Source organism: Papaver somniferum, chromosome 4, assembly GCF_003573695.1.
Source record: "Papaver somniferum cultivar HN1 chromosome 4, ASM357369v1, whole genome shotgun sequence".
NCBI classification, from domain to species: Eukaryota; Viridiplantae; Streptophyta; class Magnoliopsida; order Ranunculales; family Papaveraceae; genus Papaver; species Papaver somniferum.
The window spans coordinates 5,334,297-5,343,405 of NC_039361.1; the positions used below are offsets into that span (position 1 = coordinate 5,334,297).

The 9,109-nt window shown below is 44.0% G+C and overlaps 1 protein-coding gene across 1 annotated transcript; it reads right to left on the bottom strand.

The window, feature by feature from the left end:
- Positions 1-3,627: 3,627 nt before the first annotated feature.
- LOC113271867 lies at positions 3,628-4,116 on the bottom strand. Its single transcript, XM_026521790.1, has one exon. The coding sequence runs from the start codon at positions 4,114-4,116 to the stop codon at positions 3,628-3,630; it is 489 nt and encodes a 162-aa protein (XP_026377575.1).
- Positions 4,117-9,109: the final 4,993 nt, after the last annotated feature.

A 9,109-nucleotide genomic window follows, 5' to 3' on the forward strand; every position in this document is an offset into this window, starting at 1 on the left:
GTATGCTCGACTATCGGGTACTCATGCCCCGATAATCGGCCACTGGTTTCCAACCACCAGGGCCCTTAGACTACCTCGACACTTGCACACTACCACTACCCCGAGTTCTAATAGTCCGTCGAGTGTAAGACACCTCGGCACTTGCACACTGCCATCGCCCCGAGTACGAATCTTCATTCGAGTGTAAGTCACCTCGGCACTTGCACACTGTCGTCTCCCCGAGTACAAATGATTATTAGACGCAATTATCACATTCCCTACCCCACGTGTATTTTTAAGGAAATAAATGACAGAATATCATACCTGTTGATACACCTCTCATGGGTGATATAGTTTCAGATGTTGGGTGTTCCACGGTCTCGGCTCGGGTGTTCCGTCCGGTTTCAATATCTTATACGCTCCTTCGCCGACTTTTTCCACTATAGTGTAGGGTCCGCCCCATATTGCGGCCAACTTCCCACCCTTCTTATCACGTTTGTAACTGGGTAGCTCCTTCAATACCAATTGTCTAGGTTGAAATTCTCTCGGTCGAACCCGTTTGTTGTATTCAAATTGTAACCTCCTTTGGTAGTTCTCCATTTTTTGTAGGGCCATTTCTCTAGTTTCTTCCAAATCGTCCAGCTTAGCCAAAATGAGGTCTGCCGAGATGTTCATTCTCCACGCCTCAGTCCTTGTAGTAGTTATCATTGCCTCAGTTGGGAGGATAGCTTCGGTCCCATATGTTAGAATGAAGGGTGATAATCTGGTTGCGTCCCTGCGAGTGGTCCTATATGCCCATAGAACATTGTAGAGCTCCTCGCACCACTCGCTATATTCTCCATCCAACTTCTTCTTGAGGTTATCGTTTATGGTTTTGTTTGTGATCTTGGCTTGCCCATTACATTGCGGGTAAATAGGCGTAGCCTTGCGGATGTTATAGGTATTAAACAATAGTTCGATGTTTTTTCCTTGGAGTTGTTGTCCATTGTCCGAGACAATTGCCGCCGGCACGCCAAAACGACAGATAATGTGCTCCCAGATGAAGCGAAAGACGTCTTTATCTCGAATGTGCCTTAGAGGTGCCGCTTCCACCCATTTGGTGAAGTAGTCAGTAGCCACGATGAAATATTTTCTTTGCCCCGACCCGACGTGTAAGGGTCCCACGATATCGATCCCCCACTTGTCAAAGGGCCAGGGGCTGATTACCGAGTTCAATGTTACTGCAGGTGCATGTATCTTTTTTCCAAATTTTTGGCATTCATCGTAGATTAATGCCATGTATTTTGCGTCATCATTCATGTATGGCCAGAAATATCCCATGGTCTTAGCTCGGGATGCTAGACTTCGACCCGAGCTGTGATTGCCCGCCGCCCCATAATGTAGTTCATTTAGGATTGAGTGTCCTTCTTCTTTGCTTAGGAACCTCAATAGTGGTCCTAGGTAGGATTTCCTATATAGAACATCGTCTTGTAGTTCGTATGCCGCTGCTTTGCTTTTAATTTTGTTGATCTGGGGTCGTCCTTTAGGCAATTCTCCCGTTTCCAAATATTGGTGAATGGGTTTACGCCAATCGCCGCTCTCGTATTTATCAGTTGTAGTTACCTCTACATATGCTCTTGCATCTACTGGCTCAGGGACAGATGGATTCATGATTCGCATGACTCTAATGCCCTCAACGCTTGAGTCTGTTATCATGGAGGAAATATATGCCAGTGCATCTGAATGTCGGTTGTCCTTCCTATAAATATGTCGGAATTTAGTGTTTGGTATTTGGCCGATATAGAATTGGGCGAGCTCCCAATACTTATGTAACACTGGATCATGTATAACATACTTCCCGGTGATTTTCCTAATGACTAGATGGGAGTCACAGGTTAGTCTCACGTCGTGGATCCCCATTTCCACTATCATTCGTAAAGCATGTATCACGGATTCGTACTCAGTGACATTGTTTGTTGCCTTAAACTCCATCCTGAAAGAATGAACCATCTTCTTCCCCTTTGGTGTGGTGAAGACTAACCCTAGGCCTGACCCATCTTTATTGGACGACCCGTAGACGAAGACTTCCCATCGTGTCGGGCTGCAGGTTTCAAGGAGGTCAGAGGGGTCTTCTCGATCTTCTTCCATGCCAGGGATATCTTCAACTTCTTCCTCATCGTCTAAGGATAAGTCTGCGAGAAAGTCGGCCACTGCCTGTGCCTTTACTGTTGTTCTCATTTCATAGAAGATGTCGAACTGCTTGATTTGAGCACTCCATTTATAAATCCGTCCTGACCTTTCTGCATTGTCGAGCACTGATTCAATGGAAGACTTCGTAAGCACTCGAATTGTGTGGGCCTGGAAGTATGTTCGAAGTTTTTATGTTGCAAATACCAGAGCCAGTATTAGCTGCTCAATTCTGGTGTAATTTCTCTCCGCCGGGTTCATGGTTTGGCTTATGAGGTACACATGCTTCTCCTCGGTCCCCACATTCTTGACTAAACTGCGCTTGTGTCATAACCTGTTGCCCCGAGATATAGGGTAAGCACTTCATCGAGCTCGGGTCTTTGTAAAACTGGTAGGCTTACGAGATGTAGCTTAATATTTTGGAAGGCATCCTCACATTCCTCGCTCCATTTGAGTTTTTCTCCCTTCTTTAACGTCCCGAAGAAATCCTTATATTTGTCTGAGGATCGTGAGATAAATCGCCCTAGTGTCGCCAAGTTTCCGTTCAGCCGTTGTACATATTTTATTGTTACCGGGGACGGCATCTCCAACACAGCCCTAATCTTTTCTGCATCGGCTTTTATACCTTTATCAGTGATTATTTATCCCAGAAACTTACTCGATGTAACCCAAAAGGTGCATTTGGCCGGGTTCACTCGCATCTTATAATTTCTCATGGTTCGAAATATGGCCCTAAGATCGTCAATATGATTGGATTCTACCTTGCTTTTGACTAACATATCGTCCACATACACTTCGATCGTGTCATGTATTTTGTCGTCAAACATGTCCTCCACCAACCTTTGATAAGTGGCGCCGGCGCCCCCTAGGTGTGAAGAAAGATGTATGTTCTTGATCCTCGGGTGCTAAGGGAATTTGATTATACCCCGAGTACCCATCCATCAGTGTTATCTCCTTGTACCCGACTATGGGATCTACCAATTGATCGATGCTAGGGAGGGGAAAACTGTCTTCCGGGCAGGCCTTGTTCAAGTCGCTGAAGTCGATGCATATTCTGACCCATCCGTTTCTTTTAGGGACTATCACCATATTAGATATCCACTTGGGGTATTGAGCCTTCCGAATGATCCCTGCTATCTGTAGCTTCTTTAACTCGGCCTCTACCGCTGCCTGCAACTCTGGTGCTATTCTCCGCATTTTTTGTCGGATCGACCTAAATTTAGGGTCTATCCTTAGGTGGTGCGAGCGTACTTCCGGATCGATACCCTCCATGTCATGCATTTTCCAGGCGAACACATCCAGGTGTTCTTTTAACAAAGCTATTAGTTGTTCCGTTTGTTTGTCTGATAGTAAGGTTCTAATTTTTACTACCTTAGGTTCCTCCTCGGTCCCTAGGTTGATTTATCGGGTAGTCTCTAAGTCCGAGAAGTTGGGATTTGATTCTTCGACCGACGTCGTTTCCTTTGATTGCTACAAAATTTCTTACTTGTCTATCTCGTAGGTCGCAATGTCCTGTGAGAGCACCTTCTCCAACTCTTTCGCTGTTTTAGTCTCTTTGGCTTTGTTCTTTTCTCGACGCTGTTTAGACCGTCTTTCCTCATTTTGTTGAATATCCAGCTGCATGCACTGCCTTCCAGCCTGTGGGTCGCCTAGTACCTCCACAACCCCTCGGTAAGATGGGAACCTTAATTTCTGATGGTAGGCCGACGCCATACCTTTGACACCCGCGATCCAAGGCCTGCCAAGGATAGCCTCATAAGGAAATACGACATCCACTACGCAGAAGGTGGTAAGTGTATCCAAATATCCCTGTCCGTCCGAGACTCTGAGAGTGACCTCACCCTTTCGCACAGTCACTGTACCGTTGAAGCCGTAGATCTGATATGTTGAAGGGATCAAAATATCATCTGATAGCCCCATCCTCTTGAACGTGTCGTAAAATAGAACCTCGACTAAGCTCCCACTGTCCATCAGTATCCTTTTCACCCCCCACTCCTCGATGAGTAGGGTAACTACTAAGGGATATCCATGTGCTTGGCCATTGGATGGGACGTCCTTAGCCGAGAAGGTGATCGGCTGCATCATCCAGGGTTCCATAGGAAAGATTTTAGCTACACTAAGAATCTCTTTTCCTGTCCGATCTCTCTTGTGGATTCTAGAAATGATACTGCCCCTAAGTCGAATCCTTGGGTCGCCGAGTATGAAATGGTGTTGCAGGTGAACTGAGTTCCTCGGTCGATTCTCACCTGATGCACGGGAGCATCGGGCTGCTGGGTCGATGTCGGCGTTGTCTTGAAAAAATGTCGTAAGTAGCCATCTAGGATCAAATGCTGGACAATGTCTTTTACCTCTCGACAGTTATTAGTTGAGTGGCCTCGGTATTGCTGGTAATGACAGAACTCAGGATGGTTTCTTGTCTCGTCAAACTGGATTCCCCTAGTCTTTGGGTATCTGATGTCGTTTCGTTTTTCCACTTCCTTGTATATTTCTTCCAATGATGCATTCAGGGGCGTGCACGTCTTTGACCCATTCTTTCTTGCCCGAGCCTGGATGTGGTGCCATCGGCCTTTTTTCTGATCGTTTTGGGTCTTCTCGAGGAGCAGGTTCCACCGACGCACTGGCTTCTTGTACTCCTCTATCATGCGCTCCTTTTTGTATCTCTTCCAAGGCAATGTAATTTTCTTGCATCTTCCTCATCTCCTTTAATGTCTGCGGATTCTTAGTATACATTGCTATCCAAATAGGGTCAGATTTTCCTAGAGAATTTTCGAACCCAAAAATTTGTTGGTCGACTGGTACATTTGTCCGATATCGGTGCACAGCTTCCTCCATCTGTCCGTTAAACATACTGTTATGCATGTATGTTTCGAGGAATGTTTCCACTAGAACGCCATAACTTCCAATAGACTCATTGGGCAAAGTATAGAACCAATTTTTCGCCTCGCCTTCCAAACTTGATGGGAAGAACTTACACATAACTACGTCATAGTTCTTCCATTGTAGTAGGGACATGATATACATTTTGATGTGCTCTCCTGCGTCACCGTTGTCATCAAACCTGTATGGGAAGGTTGGGAACGTAGACTTTGGAGGGAACGGTGGTCTTTCAAGTTCCTTGGTAAAGGGAGTTTTTTGTGCTTCACTAATCACCTCTGCCAACTTATCGTCCTCGCCACTTCCAGCCAATTTCTTAACCATCTCCTCAAGTTGCTTAATCTTATCCTCAGTCGCCCCCTCGGGTCTCCCAGTATGCACTTATTCATCGGTCGAAGAATTCTCGGGTGAACCGTATCCGCTTCTGGTTCGGTTAGAGTCGGGTACACGTCCTCGGGCCAGGGGCGGAGTGTGAGTTCGTCCCGATCGGATGTGGCTGCTAGAAGCTCCTCGGCTCGATGACCCTCGTGACCCAGATATCTGATTCCGAAGTTGATAGTTTTCGTGTTCTAGCGCCAGGTTCCTTCTCTGTAGTTCCCTCATCATATCTTCTTGTCTCCTCTGATTGGACAGAATTGCCAGCAGTGTTGGGTCGGTGCTCTCGTGACTGGAATGACCATTGCCTTGGTTCCCTACCATATTGGGTGGTGGAACTGGTGGTGCCACAGGAGGAGCTACGGGGGTAGCGGTTGCAATTGGTGGGATGTCTCAGGTGGTGTTACCCAATTCTAGGTGCACTTTCCTAAGCCTCTCGCCTTCTTGTTTCAAAGCCCTCTGATATTCTGCACGTTTCCTAGCTCGTCTACGGTCCTCTCGTATCATTCGTGCTTCCTCGTCTTCCTCAGTGTCCGATTCAGTCATTCCATCTATCATCTCCCCTCACCTCAGTTGACTCGGGTCGATCCTTAGTTCTCTCTGGGTGAGATCATCATCTTGTCCCAAGTCGACTTCCTCATCAACAGTTTCCATACCTCCACCTGGTGCCTGAGACTCTTCTTGTTGATGCTGTCGACTGTTCTATTGTCGAGATTCCGTTACTTCTATTACAGTTCGATTCCTCAGGATCCTGCCTGTCCCGGAAGTACTCGCCATCGGATCGGGTATGATTGATATTCTTAGGACCGCCCTTCCCTACCTATGGCAGAAAAATAGACAGCGCCTCACATTGGACTGTTTTTGAAAAATTTAAGGACGAAGTACAGCAGCTCTGAATTTCAGAAAAGGAAAAAGTTCACCCAAGTACGATTCCTTTTTACTTCCACTTGCTGAACTCAGCAAAAAAGGTTGTTTTGACAAATAAGACAATCTTTTGAAATATTGTTTTGTTACGTCCCTTTCGGTACTTTTAGTATGCATTAATCATCATTTTTCCTAACATTCTTTATGCCAGAAATCATTAATTATCCGTGTTTGGTCGGAAAATTTCTTTCTTCACTAAGATTTGTTGTGATGACCTCCGTAAATCGATCTGTCGGTGTCTCAATAGCACAAGTTTTCCAAACGAGTTTTCTCATCTTTTTGGGTTTGTGATGATGTTGTAGGGCTCTTGTGACAGGGTTAAGATGAGACTATTGTCAAAGTGCACATCGTACCCCTTATAGCCATAGCTTTGGAAAACCCTAACTCGATGATTTCGAGCTAATTTTGCCGCTGCTACTGTTATGATGAAGTAACCCATGACGTAACATGGCCAGCGAGACGGAGTTTTTTCTAGCTTCTACCAAGCATTAAAGATGATTCTTTTGGGAATTTCAAATATTTCTAACCACTTGCTTTAGTCAAAAAAGAAAACAGAAGCGATCAAAACTTAAACCTGAACTCTTAATCAAAACTTATTTCAAGGGTTTTGATGTAAAGAGAAAGTTTTCAAAAACATACATCACAAGCTTTTTTGACTCGAAATCGTAGGATAAAGAAAAGTTTGATTAATATGCAACGAGAATCTTGTTTTTCTAGAGCAAAACAGCTCTGACTGTTGACGATATTTTGTGAGTCTAAATCAGAACTTTACAAACTCGGCGAAAGTTAGATGAAAACGAAAGTAACAAAACCGAGTCTCGAAAAAGAAATAAAAACAAGAAAAAAACTTTTAAAAACTCATCTATCAACTCATATTTCTCAACCATAAGAGTCTTTCACTTAGCGTCAACTAACATCAAAAGATATTTTTAGGAGCTTTTGAATCTCTCTTTAATGGCTTTAATGCAAGGTATCAAAAGATGTTACAGTTCCCCTAAGTCGGCGCCAGAATGTAGATGCGGAAAATCATACAACTACAACCAAAGATAAACATACATACTCCTAATGAAGTAAGCAAGTAAGAGAAGCATAAGAACACAAGATATATGTGGTTCGGTATGATTACCTACGTCCACGGGGGTAAAGGGATGATCTTATTACTTGATTCAAGGTTACAAAGGACGTCTCTTCTTACAAACTCTCAAGTCTCACTCTTAAGCTCTTGGTGTTCTCTCTTTCCTCACTGATTACTTGCCCCTCAACTCTCTACATAGCCCTCTATTTATAGCCGTCAGTGATGATACACTCAAGTTACAGTGTAAATTGTGGTGCATCTTTCTTGATGTCCTTCTCGAGTTAGGAATAGAGTTTGTCCCGAGATTCTGGGTCGAGCCTAGAGTACCTTCTCCTGATGTTCCTTTGCCCGATGTCGTCTACTTAATGAATGTTGCCGATGTCGCCCTTGATATACTTAGCCGAGTCTCACTTTGACCAGATTCTTCTTATCTCTTCAACTACATCGTCAGTGCATTTATTGCTCTTGTACTCGATGGCCGTCTCTTCAGTCACCTCCGACCTTTACACTATTGTCTTCACGGGTTCCTTTGGTATCTCTTTTCTCGCGCCGAGGCCAAGTAAGGTGATTTGGTGCTCGCGGTTTATCTATTATCGATGCTTCATTACCTAGGATTGTCCCACCTGGATTTGTGGATTATTTACACCTACTGGGAGGATGATGCTTAGCAGAAGACGCGATTAGACTTGGTTGCAATCGTTCAAATAACGAGTACAAGGTTGTTAGAATTCTGCAGGATAAAACCTATCAGATGAATACCCTCCGGAATGGTACTGTGTGGAGAAACAAACGAAGTAAAATAAATGAAAATGAAATATGCTTTAAACCCCGATTGGAGGCTTTACCATCAGTGGGTGTTTTAGCAAGTGGAGCTCCACACTGGATGGATAAGTCTGCGACTGTAGTAGCGTTTGATTTGAAACGTGAGACATTTAAATTGCTCCCACCAATACCTTCTGCAGTCTGGGACGCTAATGTCGGACTCATGGTATTGGGAGGGACTTTGTGTGTTCTACAAGTACTTCCCAGTAAACATTTCAGGATATGGGAGTTGGAGAATAGGAAAACTGTCAAATATACACAGAAATGTTCCCGTTGGCTTACGAAGTTTAGTATAGCATGGGAAGACTGGAGATTTTTCTTGTGGTATAATGCTATTCTCTCTTGTTATGACCCTGAAACTAAGACTTTGAAAAAGCTAGAGGAGACTTTAAAGAAATTTCTGGAAGATTGTATGCACTCGGTATATACCACCACTCGAGCGACTCCTTTCATGCATATCTTGATTCGTTGAAAGCGGATACGGAGGAATGAGTTGAAAATAAAACAAAGTTTCTCCTGGAAAAAGAAAAGAAAATTTTTACCGCTATTAGGTAACAAAGAACCAAATTATCTTTTCTTTTTTTTTTTTTGATCGGTCGAAAAGAGAATTCATTAAGAAAAGGCACTTAAAAGGGGTACCTCAACCCAAAGATTACAACCGAACAAAAAAGGGGAGCCGAAAGGGGATTCGGCTACCCAAGTAAAAACCACAAAAAACTACGGAGACCGATACAAGGAGTCCCATAAAGAGATCACTATATTTGCCGTAAGCCCTAACATCCTTATCTTTGATTCGTCCCAAAAGAAAGCTTGTAATTTGATATCTCTAATTAGGCTTGCCAAAGTTTTCTTTTTGTTGTCGAAGATTCTAGCATTTCGCTCTTTCCATATGCA